This window comes from Manduca sexta, chromosome 3, assembly GCF_014839805.1.
Source record: "Manduca sexta isolate Smith_Timp_Sample1 chromosome 3, JHU_Msex_v1.0, whole genome shotgun sequence".
NCBI classification, from domain to species: Eukaryota; Metazoa; Arthropoda; class Insecta; order Lepidoptera; family Sphingidae; genus Manduca; species Manduca sexta.
Genome location: NC_051117.1, coordinates 7,840,333 through 7,859,305, shown reverse-complemented (window position 1 = coordinate 7,859,305; position 18,973 = coordinate 7,840,333). Strand labels below are relative to the sequence as shown.

At 34.8% G+C, this 18,973-nt stretch overlaps 1 protein-coding gene across 9 annotated transcripts; it reads left to right on the top strand.

Annotated features, from left to right (window-relative positions):
- Window positions 1–3,976: 3,976 nt before the first annotated feature.
- Window positions 3,977–17,766, top strand: LOC115450068. Of its 9 annotated transcripts, none has more exons than XR_003939246.2 (16): window positions 3,977–4,438; window positions 4,710–5,029; window positions 6,106–6,163; window positions 6,364–6,475; window positions 6,564–6,658; window positions 7,515–7,620; window positions 8,675–8,888; window positions 9,178–9,273; window positions 9,720–9,888; window positions 11,365–11,648; window positions 11,905–12,122; window positions 12,767–13,113; window positions 13,519–13,692; window positions 13,881–13,970; window positions 14,074–14,265; window positions 17,451–17,766. XR_003939246.2 is itself a non-coding variant. In XM_030178037.2 (16 exons), the coding sequence occupies exons 1-16, from the start codon at window positions 4,374–4,376 to the stop codon at window positions 17,473–17,475; spliced, it is 2,463 nt and encodes an 820-aa protein (XP_030033897.2). In that variant the 5' UTR covers window positions 3,977–4,373; the 3' UTR covers window positions 17,476–17,766. The 9 variants fall into 9 exon arrangements, 6 of the variants coding, with proteins under 6 accessions (XP_030033897.2, XP_030033895.2, XP_030033899.2 ...); XR_003939245.2 differs by having other exon boundaries at window positions 14,059–14,265; XR_005112474.1 differs by having other exon boundaries at window positions 14,059–14,283.
- Window positions 17,767–18,973: the final 1,207 nt, after the last annotated feature.

The window sequence follows — 18,973 nt, the reverse complement described above, 5'->3', positions numbered from 1 at the left end:
CGACTTAAAATCAAGGGTCCGTGATTTACGCGCAACTCGATTTTATTGACGAGTAATTTATTACCTGCGCGCGTTCATTAGTCCGAGAGGCAATCGCGTAATTAATACACCAATCTGTTGAACAATATTCATAAATAATGCATAATATTTTACGCCTTTTTTAGGGTACAGAGGTGTAACACGCCCAGATTTCACTTATTGGACATAACTTCAAACGAACTGATATTCAGAAAAATCCAATATCACTACTGACCCGGGATTTGAACGCGAACCTCAGCGCGATAGTCGTATCGTGCACGCAATGCTATAGGACAATACAATACCACGCCACTGAGACAGTCTTTTTTAATATATAGTGTGCAGTTATCGTAATAATTAATAATAATATTGTTTGTATTGAAGGTTTAATAAACTCACTGCATAGTTGCATACTTGATGTATTTATTGATTCTACAATTCTGTAATGTCTTATATTTGGAACAAAAAATGATTTGTCTTTAACACATAATTCCATATTTATCGACCGACCGTTCCTCGGAAGATTTTATAGGCCGAGAGCGGGATGATACTGTTTATTGCAGAAAAATGCACGGCCTAATACTTTCCTCATGCCCATATTCCATTACATTGTAGGGTCGGCGCTCACAGTGGCGAAGCGCGTATACAACAGATTCCTAACGGCTTCTCTTTGTAAGTTTATGTAGAAACTAATTATCATTAGAAAGATTTACAGACCGCATTTATGCATGTTAGTACATTTATGTTGTGTCGGGTTTACTTTCGTAAAATGTCACCTTTCGCCACTGGGAGCTATACACCTTTTCAAGCAAGCAGCGGCAACTCTTTGGGTTAGTTGTAAAATCCCACTGAGAGATCCATTCGCCGGCTGAAAAATATAGTGTTGCCCGATCTAGGAATAGAACCCATTAACCGCACACCCCTAGAAGGTGACAAATGCACGACTCCTGTGGGATTTTTATCAGCCTTGGTGCTATTTGCCAAAACATATATTATATAAAGCTATTTTTCTATTAAAGAGTGAGAGGAAGGTGCTATTCTACTCATATTTCGCCAGCCATGTTAAGTCTCATATAATAGCGGCAATCTGGCAATCTGGCAATATAGCCATAACATACGTTAGTGACGTAGGGCGAAATCTTTTGAGAGGGGACTCGACGCAACATAGAGGCACTAACATACTAACGGTCTGCAAATAGTTCTAGTGATAATTAGATTTTACATAAATAAAATATAGACGCGGGCGCACGGCCGGGGGTGGAGGGTAGTTGCCATGCGGCAGTCGGAATGAGAGGACGTGCGGCCACGGCTAGTTGGGAACCAAAAGTGGTTTTGTTTATTTACCCCTGTGACAGGTTGACGTCACAATCATTAAAACTTGTACCATAACAGAGTTAATGGAAATCATAATGTGGATTTAAATAATATTGAATAAGTATAGTCTCAAAGTCCTTTACATTTGGTCACACACCCAAAAACACTATCTAGTTGAAGAAATTACTTACTGCATGAAATTATAAAAATGCTCAAACTAAAGCCTCTAAATTTCAAATAATAAATATTGTTAAATCATAAAAGGAAATCTATGTTAAAACAAAATCAATAATAAAAAACTATCAAAAAAAAATATACTGCCTTCAAATCCATGCAATATAAAAAAATGTTTAACATTACCCATATACTGATTACCATTTTCAGTCAGTGCAAAAAATCTCTTATTTTATTGTTATTGAATTATTCATAAATAATAAATAGTTTTGTTTTTAAAAAAGTATCATGAATATTGAAAGACTAGCTTTTGCCCGCGGCTCCGCCCGCGTTATAAAGTTTTTCAGGCTAAAGTTTTCCGTTATAAAAGTAGTAGTTTCCCGGGAGCCTATGTTCTTAATACGTTGGGTAGTTTTTGAGTTTAACACGTTCAGACAGACAGATGCAGCGGGGGACTTTGTTTTATAATATATTTTTTAGAACTTTTTAAGAGGAACAATCCCGTCATACATCATTGTTGCATAACTTTAACCGTTTACGCAGCGCACGCAACGGAAGCTCTCAAAACTAATATTTTTTCCTTGATTTGCAACATGTTTCATTACTGTTCCGCTCCTATTGGTCATAGCGTGATGATATATAGCCTATAGCACTCCAGGAACAAAGGGCTATCCAACACAAAAAGAATTTTTCAGTTCGAACTGGTAGTTCCTGAGATAAGACAATACTGCTCCGCTCCTATTGGGTATAGCGTGATGATATATAGCTTATGGCACTCCACAAACAAAGGGCTATCCAACACAAAAAGAATTTTTCAGTTCGAACCGGTAGTTCCTGAGATAAGACATTACTGCTCCGCTCCTATTGGGTATAGCGTGATGATATATAGCCTATAGCACTCCACGAACAAAGGGCTATCCAACGCAAAAATAATTTTTCAGTTTGGACCGGTAGTTCCTGAGATTAGCGCGTTCAAACAAACAAACAAACAAACTCTTCAGCTTTATATAATAGTATAGATAAAGTTCCATTTGCAATTATTTCAATCAAAAGTCAATACAATATCACAAATCTTAAGATATTGTCAAAGTATTGCCAACCTTAAGAGGCCTTTAGAGATTTATTTATATTTTTATCAGCAATCATATTTAGGAAAAAAAATATTACGTTTCTGGTAAGGAAATGGCACTGGTGTAGCCATGGCATTCAGTCTGTTATTCCTGTTTCTATCATCTATTGTAAAATGCAGGTCGCACACCTTCTTCTCGCCAAATATTTCATCAGGCATCAAATCCTCCACTGGCTCACTGACCAGTTCATTCCACTTATGGAATTGGTCAGGAAATCTCCGGGGATTTGGAAAATTATGAAGACTAATGCCTGTGGAATATATTATTATTATAATTTTTTTAGTTATTATATTTTTATTAAAATTATATATTTTTTAGTTAAGTTATTTAGAGCCTACATAATAAATTTAAAATAAGGAATATAAATGCATAAAATAATTACATAGAGAAACAAATCTAATAGCATCTTCTGATACTTTAAAATCATTATAATAAGTTTTCTGAAAAAATCCTGGGGCGGGCAAAATGATATTTGTTTTTTTTTGCTCAGTATCAGCCCAGCGTATGGAATTTGTGCCCGATATGGCGATAGGCTCGCCGTCTATTATACCATGGGACGGTACACGCTTGGCCAAAAGTGGATGCCCTGGTTACGCTTCTGCATACACCTTCGGGGATAAATGAGTGATGTGTGTCTTTTTTTGTTCTGGAAAATTATACAATAGTTATAATTTGAAAATGGTTAGATCATTAAATTTTATTTGTCTTCCCTTATGTTATAGTTATAGTTTGGAATGGGCTAAAAGGGTCGTAGAGTGAATACATTTATTATAATATATGGACATTCACCATCTGTGGGACATCCGAATACACATCGCTATACAGGTGGCATAGTCACATTGAATTACCGATTATTCACAGTATACAAAAATTTTTAATTGCGGGAAAATTTTAAGTCTAACAATGAATACTTTATGTATATTGTAAACAAACAGCACGATTAAAAATGAGCGGCAAACGACATTTGAATCGCGTATTGACAGCTGATATTTCACACTTCGGCCTTCCAAAAACGATATTTTATCTTCGTATCAATAAATCTATCTTTTTGTGCAATATTATAAAATTTTATAGTATGTACAATACATCTACATGTGTACATATTGATTTATAATTCCTAAAATTGAAAAGATATTATCAAAACAGACATACTTTCAAATTTTATTATGATTGTATACCGATCGGAAGCAATATTTAATCCAGCTTATAATAATATTCCGAAAAGCGATACTGAAAAGACAATCCTATGAATATAAGAAAATATGATTTAGGCTGCATGGCTGAAAGGCTTTGCCTTCTCTTTTTAAAAACGAAGAGAAAAGGAAACAAACAATCTACTTGTTTTTTTATTTACAAGTAATCACAAACTCTGATCACTGAAGATTGGAATTGGATTTAATTTTAATTTTTAAATCTAACTCAAAGAGAATTATCTAAATGATGTGGAGTGCCGGCAGTGATATAGAAGTTTTAGATATTTTACCGAAAGGGGCGATTGGATTTAAGACGAATATATTACTTGCGAGTGTGGGAAAAGATTCCTTGTAATGAATAGTACTATTTAAAAAAAAAGTGAACGAGATAAAACGATCGTGCGGTCAACAGCTCTGAGGATTCCAATAAGTGCATTACAGGCTTGTAGGGACGGTAACTTCTAGTTTACACACCCTGTTCTATGTGTAAAATATTGTGTTAACTTCATTAAGACGTGACAAAAAAGTATTTGTTTAATCAAACATGGTTTATACATGTTTTTTATGTAAATGGAGGGGTGATAAATTTCCCCGAAGATCCTATCACAAGTAAGTTAGCAAATATTTACTTAATTACTGTCCATTCTATCTTATGTTTGTGAAAAGTAGACACTGAAACGGCTTATTGGATGTTTAGCAAACAGATACTTACCCCAACACTAAAATGAATATAATATTTTTTTTAATTATATTTACCTTGAAAAACTGCATGGACTTTATTCTAGGGAATATTCAGAGTTAGACCTGTAAGAAACAATCAAGGAATTAATTAATATCCGGGGTAAAAAATATGATTATTTTTACTCCATAATTGTTACAGATTTCCTTCCAATGCAGAAATGAGGCAGAAATGGTTAGATATAATGGGAAAGAGCAACGTATCTATTGGAGTACGGACATCACTGTGCTCTATACATTTTGATGAAGACTGTTTTCGATACGGATTAGTCAATGGAAGAAGAATATTGAAGGACGGAAGCATACCAACACTACATTTGACGAATGACAAACAGGAACAAATCATTGACTTGGTTGATGAAATAAAACATCCAGAACCGTTTATAGAAAGTAGTGTCCGTACAGGACATACAACAGGAGAGGCTGTGCAGATTGAACCACAGACGCACAGAAAAGAGACAGGTATTGGCTGCAGAATCACTTTGTCTCTTTCTTCTGTGGTCTATTTTAAGAGGGTATTGTTTAGTCCATGCTTATGTCTATTGTAGTATGTATTAAATAATATCTAACTAAAGTCATTTTCTTGGTGGTGCTGTGTTCTAGACTGAAATAAGTTGTGTTAAACATTTATAGTCATAGTAAGCTGACTCAAAATGCTGTATGTCAGTATGAAGCAACTTCTGGGGTGGACATAGTCAACCCGGACCTCTTTCTACATATTTATTTATAAATATAATGAAGGTTTACAGCACTTGGTCAAAACACTTACATCTAACAATATAATCTAACTCTAAATTTAACAATTAGATAGCAATGAAATTAAAAAAAATAACAAAATAACTAAAATTATTTCCAATATTTAATTATTGTACCAACCCAGTGTTGGCCTACTTTATGTTGTTAAAACATAATAATATTGTCTTTCTAAGCACCACTCATATGAGAAAGTTAATGTAATATCCATAATTTGTTAAAGTAGCTATTATATATTTTTTTCTATTCTAAATGCTATCCTTTTTGTTTAACAATCTATATTATGATGTTTATTGCGTCTTTGCCTTTTCACCTATGTATCTTTAGTCTTTATTTTAATCTAAATTGTTTCTATATATAAAAAAAAAACAAGAGCAAAGACAGGAGCCTAGCCCGCCGCATGATACCACTGGTTGGCCCCTAACCTTATATTTGTTATGTATATAGGGTGATGTACAAACAAGGGATAATCATTGAACCACATATAATATGGTATTGATAATATATATTTTTTTACCCATAATAGTAAAATATGCAGATAAATAAATTAGTTATTAATAGTATAATATTATTAATAGTTGGGGATTTGATATAAGTTTGGTTTCTGTAGCTTCACATGTCATGTTTAAGTATAGGGTGTTGTAAAAACCTGGTATCATATTTGAATGACATACATAGCGAATGACGTGTATTTACCGATAGTAAGAAAATATGTTAATGAATATTTTAGTTATTAATATAAGTAAGGCGATTTTGATACAATTTGCCAATTTAATTATTTTCAGAGGATGTAAATATAAACGATTCGGTCCAATGCATTTCGTGCGCTCGGTTAATAACAGAGTAAGTATTACTCCATAATTAAGCAGCAGATAATAATTTATGTGTCGGACAAGACTATTCCACCTGCAACTGTTGTAAACTTGTTTTGACAATAGGTTTTTTTAATGACACTTCACAAGGTCAGCAACTCCCTGAGGTCTAGATTTTTTTTTTATAATTTGCGCAGCGGGTTCACTTGGTGTTGATTTGTCTGTGTGCAGGTTCCGCTATACATGTGTGCAGTGTAGCGACTTGGACCTGTGCGGCGCGTGCGAGGCCGACAGAGCACACCACCAACACTATGTGCTGCGAATACCAGCTGATAGACCTGCAGTGAGTACTTGAGCTGATTGAACCATCACAAGGTGAACAGGTGAACCAAGGTGGAGTTTACAACTGTATCTCGGTACCATTGTTACAGGCTGAAGTCAAATTCGTGCTAGCTACATTAAGACGATATCTGCCGACTCTGGATCCTAAAACTGTGTCTGAACCTGATTGGGATGGTCCATTAAGGTTTGTTATCTGAATGATATATCAGTGTCGAAGCGTTCACACAATCCGATTCCTACCGGCTTCCCTTTTAGGTTTATTTACGTTTGTCTTAGTTTTCTTTTCTGTAAAATTGGCTGCTATATGTTAACTAAGGCATTTTTTTTTGCTTGGGTTACTTGCTTGCTTTTAAAAAATTGAACCCTTCGCAACTGTGATATATAGTCAGTAAATTAATGTTGATTTCTTAATAATGATGTATAGTAGAAAGTCTTATCATTTTGAATTCAAAGTTTTTAATTGATAGTTTTAAGGGCACTTATTATACATTTTTTTTAGCTATACATTATACTAGAGTGACTTCGCCTGTGTTATTGAGGTTTTCGGGGATAAAAAGCCCTTTTTATGTTTACCCGCGATAAAAGTAGACTGTCCTTCCTAGAGTCAAACAATGTCCATTTGTCAATGTTCATCCGTTCTACGTATAGATATAGTTTTGATTTTATTGCCTTCATGTTACCAGACGCGATGCGATGCGGCGAGGGATTCCTTTTTATAATATGTAAGGATTAGGGCCAGTTAATGTCAGGTTAATTTAATTGTTGTATGTCTATAATATTTTATGAAAATTATACATCCATAAGTTTTATTACTAATAATCTTCATACCACGATTTGGCAAAGTTTTTACAATTGGTCGCCGGACGTAATTTCTGACTAAAAATCCGGACCGGGTTAACCTTTTTAATAAAATTCCACCGAAGTGTTCTCCCACCAGGGATTCGAATCCAGAACGAACACTTGCAAAGCGTTATCAGTCTACATCTAGTATTCGCTATACGTAACACAAATATCTCGATCTTTATTCGTCTGTTTCTCAGCATCAAGTCTGAAATAAAGTCCGAGTGTGAGGACGATGAAGAGATGACTCCGACGGTGGCGCACGTGTCGGAGAACACAGTGTTGTGGGCCGCGTGCGAACATCAGGTAAGGTCCACGCGCAAGCTCCGAGGAATCTTATGGAATGGATATTTCATTATTCGATTTTTTTTTATTTATACATTAGACCACTGCGTGTAGATAATTTTTATGATACTTTTATTACAGTCTTTGTACGATTAGATGATTTAGATTGATTTTATAGTGATGTAAATTATTTTTTGTATCGTGATAGTATTGGATTACAGGTGCGATTTGTCGATATTACGTTATTGATGTTATAAATTTATAAAATTAATAATGTAATATCGACATACGATGACAAGCCGGCTGAACTTACCAAAATTAATAACGATATATTAACTGCATTAAATAAACTTTTCACAAGATTCTTTGGAGCTCACGTGCGCACGTCGTCGACTAATAAAACTGGATCTGCTTATCATAGACATAATAGGATAAAACTTTAGCAAATTTCTAGACAGTGAGATGTGTCTAAAAATATGCTGGAGCCTCACGTTTTATCTATTATTTATAGGACGCCCTGTATACAATAACATATTACACTATGGATTCACATTACAATAGGGTACTTCCTTATATGTTTACGCGAATGTTAGACATTGAATTAATTATTTTTTTTTTAGATTTTATCGCGTATTTCTATATTATGTGACCGCGGCCATTTAAAACGTTGGGAGAAAATTTTAAAACCGCAATAAAATCCACAAAACTATCTTTACTTTACGGAAAAATAATTCTTCTGTGAAATGTGCGCAGTTATTCATATTAGAAATATTATTGTGAGCAAAATTTCGGGTGTGGTGCAGTTGTTGTGGTGTAGTGCTATCTCTTTTTCACGCACGCCGCGTTATATGCTGTGACGTCACAGTTTATTGTTACTGTCATTTGATTGCAACTCCTATTATTTATTATGGCGTGGATTTAGAAAATTCCTTATCCCCTAGATGTTGGAAGAATTAATTATTTTTTAAATGTATGAATAAGACGTAGTAACTACCAAAAATAGTTTGAGATCGGAAAATATTGGTCCCTAAGGCATATTTTAAGCCCTAATCACCAACAAGCCGTCTGTATTCAGGAACATAGACACTGCTTCACAAATATAGGAATAAAGTTGGAGTCAGTTAACGAGGGTGACAGTGTGCACTTCTCGAGCGCAGACGAATGTGACAGTAGTGATGGTACAAATGCGATGGTGGGCAAAGGGAGAAGAGATGTTGGTACGGATGGTGGTACAACTAATGCTGTTCCCATGTCTAGTCATACTGAGATGCTAGATGATACCACATCAGGTATTATATTTTATTCTATTTAATTTCTGTTCGATTTTTAGTAACTACCCCCATTTTGAACTTATGATAATATACACTGCATTATGATTTTTGTTAATGTGAATGTTAGATATTAAAATGAAAGTATTTTTCTATTTTCGGATTTCATCGCGGATAATATCCGAAAAATAGTTTCATAATAATACACTGCATTTTTGTTACTTTACCTCTGTTCCAAACAATGATATTTCTCAATCTTCTCTAATTGTAAATGAAAATAGATAAGTAACAGAATAAATCTGATTTTTAGCTAAAGAAACATGCTTTACGTCAGTCAGTTCTGGACATGAGGAATTAATAATAATGGAGAGCGGGCCAAGGGAAGATATAAATCAAGAAGAGTCAGGTAAAACTAATGTGTTTACTGTACGGTCAGTTATAGTTTCACGAATAGAATTGATTTTGTTTTCCTAAATTGCTAGGTGTTGCTGGCGGATTCATTTAAAAGCTTGTCCTACTACAAAAGATCCTAAATTACTGTATCGATCCACAGCGCCATCTGTACGACGCTAGTGCCACTCTTTTTAAATAATCAGATGTTCTTTTTTCATAAAATCATCGAAACAAAAAAAATATCAAGCTTTGGCATTTATAATATTATAATTAATTTCTTCCTGTGTTTTTATGTTGTTTATAAATAGAGATAGATCGAAAAACAAAGTGGAATTATTAATTAACAGATTCAATGACGTCATATACAGGTTGTTCCAAAAATGTTGCGTGAATTGCAAGCCTAGGGTAAAGGACAAATAATTACCAATTAACAATATACTTTATTTCGCTCATTTCCAGAGATCGCCGACAATAGTACAGATCACACGCCGTCAAAAAAGTCAAGATCAATCAAATCAAAAATCGATATCATAGATATTGATGACGTTCAATTTATGCAAACTTACAGAATGTCAAAGAGAACAGCTATCGAGATATGTAATCAAATCGATAAAGACTTGGAATTCAGGTAAGTGTCAATTTTTAACAGGTCAGTACTCAGTGAGTTAGTAAGTGGGTCATTTGAGCAATGGTCACTGTCCCATAAACATCTAAATAGTAAAAGGATTGATAGAAAGGAAATCGATAAAGACTTGGAATTCAGTAATAGGTAAGTGTCAATTTTTAACAAATCAGTACTCAGTGAATTAGTTAGTGGGTCATTTGACCCGTGGTCGCTGTCTCACCATCTAAATAGTAGGATCATAGATGTGTTGCAGCGAAGGGTGAAATTTTTCGAAAGAAAACCCGATACAACACAATAATGTAGGTACTAATATGCGTTAATGCGGTCTGTAAATCTTTGTAATAATTATTATAATATCAGCCCAGTATTATATACTTGCCCACTGCTGAGCACGGGCCTCCTCTACTACTGAGAGGGATTAGGCCTTAGTCCACCACGCTGGCCTAGTGCGGATTGGTAGACTTCCCACACCTTAGAAATTCCTACAGAGAACTTCTCAAGTATGCAGGTTTCCTCACGATGTTTTCCTTCACCGTTAATAATTAGATTTTATATAAATTACGAAAGAGAAGCCGGCAGGAATCGGGTTATATGGACTCTTTGCCACTGATGTGTTGCATCATGCATGTAGGGTTTAATATGGTCAATTAGGAGTCCTCAAGGGCGTCACCAAGGGGGGGCAGTGATGGGCAGCTGCCCCCTCCATAGAGGTTCTAAAACTCCAACGAATTCACCATTTCCATTCCTAATATTCGGTACGCTCAATTACGCTTTGCTCTATGTTAAAGCGGGAGAGGCGTTAGAGGAGAAACATGTACTCTGGACTTTACTTACAATACATACTTTTCTCATTCTCCATATCAACTTGCCCCCCTGGGCCATCGACTGGTGACGTTCTTAGGAGTTCCTGGGTAGGACCAGAAAAGAACGAACGAACGAAGAAGAACGAAAAGGATTTTTGGCTCACGATTTTCGAGCGATATTTTTTTTTTATTTAAATATTTTCTTTGGCTTTATCTTTCTAAAGCCGGTACAGACCCTAGATACTACCACTAGGGTCGAGGTTTTTTTTGGTGTCATAGCTATCAAGTATTGAATATTGCGACATAATTCAACAATGTTTTTTTTATATTAAAAATAAGTCTTTAAAGAAGACCTTTGTTGTGCAGAGGACTTCTGTAGATGATAGTAGGTTATGCGGTTTTGGCATTGTAGTTAGGGGCTATGAACGCGTGTCTCACGTGCTATTTAAGTAAAAACCACCCTGTATACCTTGAAGAGGTATTTGAGCATAGAGGTATATTACACTAATATTTCATACAGCCTTGAAAATAAAAAACCTGCATTAAAGGCGTCTCTTTTATTTTTCGTTTTAAAATTAACGTTGTAAAACAATAAATTAGTTCTTTACTTACTAAAACATAGCTAGGCTTTTTATTTACCTAGTTAGGATATAAAACTTTATTTATAAATTTCCAGGAGTGAAAGAGTGGCATCATTCGAACAGCTACTCATAGCCCTCAGGTACTACGCCACCGGCACTCATCTACAGAAGATAGCTTCAGGTCATCGAGTGAGCATATCTACAGCAAGCAGGATCGTCAAGAGAGTATCAAGCGCGATAGTCAAGCTGAAGGACAAATATATACACATGCCGACTGCCGAAGATATAGAGATGTGTCAGAAGGAGTTTTGTAGTGTAGCGAATTTTCCTACCATCATAGGGTGTATAGATTGCACGCATGTGAGGATTACTTCGCCAGGTTTGGATTTTAGTTGTGTTTTCTTTTTTGAATGAATAGACGAGCTTGCCGTTCGCCTGATGGTACGCGATACGACTGCTCATAAACAGTAGAAACACCATCCAAGACCTTGAATTACAAAGTATTGTTTGGTATTCCACTGCGCTCGCCATCTTAAGACATGATCTCAAGTCTTATTATGTCTAGTAGTTACATTGGCTACATTTTCATAAGCTTTCGCATTGATAATATTAGTGAGGTTATTAAACATTTACAGGTAACAATTGTGACGCGTACAAAAACAAAAGAGCCTATTTCTCATTGAATGTACAAACGGTGGTAGACTCAAAATTGAGGATAAGGCACGTGGTCGCTCATTCACCGGGCTCCACTAGCGATGCTAGAGTGTTTGAGGACAGCGTGTTGAGCCAGGAGTTTGAGGCAGGAGAATATGGTAAAGCGTGTCTGCTTGGTGACAGCGCGTATCCCTTGAAGGTACGGATATAATTTTCTATCTACTTTGGTTTATAAAGTTAGATAACTGAAAAGTATATTCACTAGAAAAAATGACACCTAGAATATACAATTACAAAGTATACAAGGTATTGCACACTCCATCAAGTTATTCGCATATAAAAATAGTTTGGAAACAAATTATAATTTACTTATTAATACTAGATTTATTAAATAGCAAAATATAACTATGGGCCCTAATGAACACTATACAATTATAAACATCTGTCTAGTTATACACTATTTTGTCTCGTTTCCGTTGCTTGCTATGCTTTGTACGCAAAATAGAAAGTGACGAACTTCGTCAACGCAACTTGCGGTTTGTGTGGTTCGTGAGAAAATGTAACGTCACATAAGATTTTTGTGTTATATGCCCTCCATACACTGTTCTCTTTGTGAGAGCAGGCATAGACGAATACTGCATGCTAACTATAATAATATATTACATACGTATGCTGCGTTTATTGATAAAGCCATTTTTTTCAATCTATACAAAATAAATAAAAGTGAGATAAATTGAAAACTTTATACATACTACTATCATTTTAAATCGTTAGTGTTGTACTTAATTTTACGAATAAATTAGAAAAATCAAACTTAAGGTCGTTACTGTTTATAAATTTCAGAAATATTTGCTCACACCGTACCTAGAACCAACCACAGAAGTGCGGAAACGCTACAATAAAAGCCACAGCGAGACCAGAAAAGTAGTAGAGACACTATATAGCATGTTAAAGAAGAGGTTCCCAGCTCTCGCAGTAGGGTTACGGATTAATTTACAGACAGCAGTCGATATGATCACCGCCTGTTGCATCCTCCATAACATATGCGTGGAGAATGGCGAAGATGTCCCCCCGCCTGACATAAAGAATGCAGTGTTGGAAGCCCACATAGAGCATGGGAGTATTGTCGATGTCTATGACAAGCCTGGAGATGACGGTAGAAGGAATGCGATCATTCGTAAATATTTTTCGTGAGTATTTTTGGAATTTCATTAACGCTCGGTCATGGTTTGGGAGGAAATGTTACGTCACGTAAGATACCTCGTCGATATGTCTTTCTCTTTCTATGAGCAGGTATGTATACACACCGCACGTTCCTTCCTTCTCGTTCGTCTGAGCATTGACTTGAATAGCAGACTTGACTATTAATAGGTGATAAAAAAAAATTGAATGAAAAAATCGTGAAACCTATTTGTTTTAAATTATGCGAGAGTTATATTATACCATTATTTAAAGTTTTGAGAAATGGAAATTCGAGAAAGAATGCAAATGATTTAAAAAAGTAACTGAATAATATTTCATAATTTGAAGCAGTTGCTTAAAGTGTTCATATGTTTTTATCGGACATGTGATTCGAGTGTTTGCGGTTTTTATAGAGAGACAATGGTGAAATCAAAAGCTCACCGTCAAAAAGAGTACCGTCAGAGAAAAAAAATAGAAAATCAAATTGAAATAAAAATACGAAAAACAAACGCTCAGTACCAACAGAAGTTTAGAGAGAATCAAAAAAATAAATTGCGCAATGAAACATCTGATTCCTGCCTTGCCAGGTATAATCTTTTGTCATACAACGTGCTATATTAGTGTAGCTGACTACTTTTTTTTAAATACATTTATCAAAAATGTATTTCACCTAAAATCTCATCCAAACCAAACATAGGAAACTAGGGTAGTTGTATTCGTTTTTTAAATTTAAAACAATATAAAAATCATAATAATTTCATTTCGTGTTTTTCAGAAAAAAAGCCATTGCTGAACGCGCTAAAAGATACAGAGACAATAAAAAAAAGAAGCAACAGAACGAAACGTTGGAGGCGATTCTTGCCAGGTATGATTTATCTTTTGCATGAGAACAATTATACTAGATTTTCTATTTTATCAACTTAAATCGTATAAAAAAATGTAAATAATTTTAGTTTTATATTTTTCAGAAGAAAAACGAATGCTGAACGCATCAAAATATACAGAGATAAATTAAAATCGAAAAGAGAACGTGCTGAACTTGAATCTTTAAAATCATCGTAAGGAGTTTGATTATCAACCGCACCAATGTAGTAAGGAAGAATTAGAAAAAACAATAAATACCACTTTTATCCTCGATGGGGTAGGCAGAAGCGTAACAGGTGCATCCACTTTCCACCGTGTGTATTCCATTACATGATGTGATAGGTATAGATGCTAACTCTATATCGGACATAAATTCCAGACTCCACACGAGAACGATTATGCATTAACAGTCAGGCACAAAAGCTGAACAAATTACAGATTAAAACGCTCATTTTCATTCTATGTTCTATGTTAAGGGTCACTTTTTTAGCCCGTAGCAGGTCGGGCCGTTGTGCGAGGGATGCCGGCTCTGGGTCTAGCCAGCCCTACTCCTTCCAGATGCGCAGGGTCTTCCTGGTTGTTCCACGGGCTCTTCGGAGTGACCCCGGTGTACCGAGCATTTCAGCCTGTTGTGAAGCTATTTCGCATTCCAGGATGACCTGGTTGTTTCGTCATCCGCCGGACAGACAGGCTCATTTACATTAACATCGATTGAATTGTTTTCTATCTCGTAAATAAAGAAAACTAAAGTTTCTTTTAGTGGAGAAAAAATTGTTGACAAGGCCACAAAAGTGTAAAGGCGATTTGAAATTTGAGTTTGTTCAGCTATTTATGTGACTGATTTTACAATGCCAAATGTTGTTGGTTTATGAAACAAACATTGCTGACGAATGTAATTGCCTATTTAATCTTTCATAAGAAATTGTATTACTTTACATCTTCAAACATAATCTGTGTCGGTTCTTCAATAATCTCATCATTCCATTGTATTTAATTGATACTTTTTCTAGAAACTTGTATAAAATAGAATTTTAAATATGTTCTTATTATAGTTATCATAAGCCGATAATTACTACGTTAGAATATATAAGACCTAAAATATGGTACCTTTTCAATTAAGTAAATGGATATTTTGTAATTAAAGAAACTTTTTGATTTGATCTATTATTTCACATTGAAAATGTAATACTGAATAAAAAATACACAAACTATAAAGTTTTAATTTCGAATTACATTCAAAGTTAATAGTCCATTGAAAAGTTACATTTGGGGTTGCGTTTTTTAGAGGACGCAATTTTATATTTTTGAAGTGTAGGGGGGGTCAGTATAAAGCTAAAACCAAGTTTGTGGGGTCGCCACCCTTGTCCCACGGCCGCCATCTTGAAAATAGAGGTTGAAATGGTTTTTACGATGTATCTCTTAAACTATTTATCTGACAAAAAAAATATATAAACATTTTTTGTTGCAAATTAAATTCTCTACAACTTTGGTCCAATAACTTTTTGTCGTAGAACTATAAATAAAAAAGTTATAAGCAAAAATGTTAAGAAATTCAATGTTAAGCAATGCCCATTGCAACGTCATCAGAACGTGTGTTTATAAGGTTCATAATACTTTTTTTTGTACTCTCATTACATACAACACAAACCCGCGTTTGTCGGCTTGTACGCGAATTACTTGGATCCTGAATCGCTTTGGCACAAATGAAGCAATAGGGGACCGGCCTATGCTTGATTTTGTACATTATTCTATATGTAATGGTTAATAATACGAAAAAGAAGCACTCCTGCGAAAACTGCATAACAATTGGTTAAAAAATGAGCGAGTAATTCACATTTAAAATATTGTAATGTGCAGAAGTAGGCGCGATGTGGGGATATCGCTTCATCTCTTTTTTTCGCACGCGTCGTAATTCCCGATGACGTCACATGTGGATATTTCGTCTCTTTTCTGTTTCTTGTTAATTACCCCTTCCAACGAAATTCAAAGACTTATAACTTGTTGATTTTTTACCGGATTTTAATAATTCCTTCTGTGTTATAATTAATATTATGTAAATATTTGATAATAGTAAAGAACAAAAATGAGTCCGGTACCCTATTGTTCACAAAATCAAAGTCTGGCTCTGGAGCTTTTGAAACTGACGATAAACTACTGGAGCTGCTGCTGCGACGAGGAACAACATTATCGGTTCGATTGTTCACGTAATAACAATAATACGCAATATGTACAGTAAGAAACAAGTAGTTTTCACTAAAGTTAAAATTGTGTCTAAAATCATTCGAAATCGTCTTCACAATTAAAAACAGAATAAAATACATCCGCACGTATAGAAATATGTACCACAACTAAAAGATATAAGTTGAACAACTTCAATACAATATTATCAGCTATTCTTACAATAAGAAATAGTAATAATAATAGCAGGCAGATGTTCTTTTGTTCCCTAATGGTCCCTTGGGTATTTGGGTATTAATGAGAGTACAAAAAAAAAGTATTATGACCCTTATAAACACACGTTCTGATGACGTTGCAATGGACATTGCTTAACATTGAATTTCTTAACATTTTCGCTTATAACTTTTTTATTTATAGTTCTACGACAAAAAGTTACTGGACCAAAGTTGTTGAGAATTTAATTTGCAACAAAAATGTTTATACATTTTTTTTGTCAGATAAATAGTTTAAGAGATACATCGTAAAAACCATTTCAACCCCTATTTTCAAGATGGCGGCCGTGGGACAAGGGTGGCGACCCCACAAACTTGGTTTTAGCTTTACACTGACCCCCCCTACACTTCAAAAAAATAAAATTGCGTCCTCTAAAAAACGCAAGGTAAGGCCTAAAAAATGTAACATTTCAATGGACTATAATGAATGCGCGAGGAACTTCGTTCTTAATGGAAGTCCTATGGCCAACCCTATGTTAGGTTATTTCATACTCAGGGGTATGAAATAAGATGTTGTTATATTTTGTCACTTCTTATTATGTTTTATCCTTTTTTCTCTTGTTTTAAGTTTCCACTTCTATATCTAAATAATATTAATACCAAATATTATTATTATTTTTGCCGCTGTACTAAATTATAAATTTGCATGCTGTGGTCTCCTTTAATTGAAGAGGCACGTCACATTGCTAATTGTATAAAAGCTACGACATTGTATTTATTATATGCCGTGTATCCTTCGTTGGAGGTTCTTAAATAAATATATAAATAAATGATACTGCCGAATCAGCCTTATCAATGATACAGGGCCCTTGACCTTTAGTGATCCCGATGTATATAAGGTCAGACTACCAGAGAATCTTGTATAGATGCTGTGCTCTTGCACCCTATCAATTTTTTTATAGGCTCCTTTAATGCCAGCCACTCTACTAGTCGTATCTAGTTTATTTTGTAAATATAATCTACTTAAACTTTTACCTATCTATCATTGGCATCGCCTCGCTTACGACATTTAATAGTATTTTTTTTCACAGCGGCCATGACGCTGCGCCGGAGTGACTACGGGATATAAATGAGATGACTTGATACGCAGCTGGGATTAGTTCTTGTTGAGTAAAGGGTGAAAATTGTTGTAGGAGAGATCTTCGCTGGCCAGAGCGTAGAGAGCAGTAAATATGGACTTAGGATCTAAACTTGGGGAGGGAGGAACTAAGGTTGGGAAAGATATTTTTCAAAGAGAATTAACGGCAAACACGTATATGTAAAAATAAATTTAATGCATTATGTATGTTAATTTGTAAATAATTTATAATTCTCTATGTTTTCCGAAAATATATCAGTAGATAATCAGTTATGTGTTTAATTTTATACCTTTGTGTACAAAGTGTAGTCGAATTTCAGATATGTGAATTTCAGAAATGTAAATTTTATATGCGCCTACTTTCTGCCTTTATATAGTCTGTTCAAAAAGAAAACCGTCGTGGCCAAAAAGTGAATTAACTTTACAATTTTACATGGCAACCCTTCTCCGCTATCTGGTAAATGTCAAACTTATTTCTCATGTCGTATTCTGCCGTGCTAAGCTCAAAAGCGGTCTCAAAAAAAAAAAACATAATCTTGGTGTTTATGTCGTCAGATAGCTTAGAAATACCCATCTAATGAACTTACCTAAGTAACGGTATCTAGAATTTGTTAAAAAAAACTTAAAAGAGTTTGTCTATCTCAGTTTTACATACAAAACTATAAAACTATATTTACAAAATTTCGACTATCTCGAAATAAGGTTTCCCTGACATACCGATTTTGCGTTGAGAACAGCAGTATTGCATTGTTATTCAATGATTTTGCGTGTTGTTTTTAGTGATATTTGTATAGAAACATGTCGAAACTTAACAACAAAAGGTAATTAAAGACAGTGGCGACCTCAAATCCCACGACGGTTTTCTTTCTGAACACACTACAGTAAGACTACATTAGTTACCATACCAAAATTATTGGGCATTTTGAAATTAGATTTTTTAACAAATTTGTGTAATTAATTACGCCAAAAATCCGTAAAGATTTTTACTCAAACCATTTATTACGGTTGAAAACGTACAAGTAATTTAAAAGCTACTCAATAGATGTCGCAAAATGAAATAAACATTTTGCAGACTATATCGCTCTTGAACAAGTGCGCCAAAAGTATATACAATAGAATGGCTGTTAGAATAATCTTTAATCTTACTAGCTTTTGCACGCGATTCGGCCCGCGTAATAAGTATTTCCTTGATAAAAGTCCCGCTATATTATCCCGGGATAAAAAACAGCCTACGTAATATTCCAGACTATAATCTATCTCTATAAATTTAACCCTGACCCATTCAGCCGTTCTGGTGTAGCAAACATACAAACTTTAGCATTTATGGCATCGACTCTATGCTCTTTATCTTTACGGTATGTCATAGAGTAACGATAATTATCTCGGTGGCGTACTGGTTTTGAGGTACGACTTTGCGAAGTCTCGGGTTTGATCCCTGGTTGAACAAAATATTGTTTTTTTTGTTCTATATCTGCT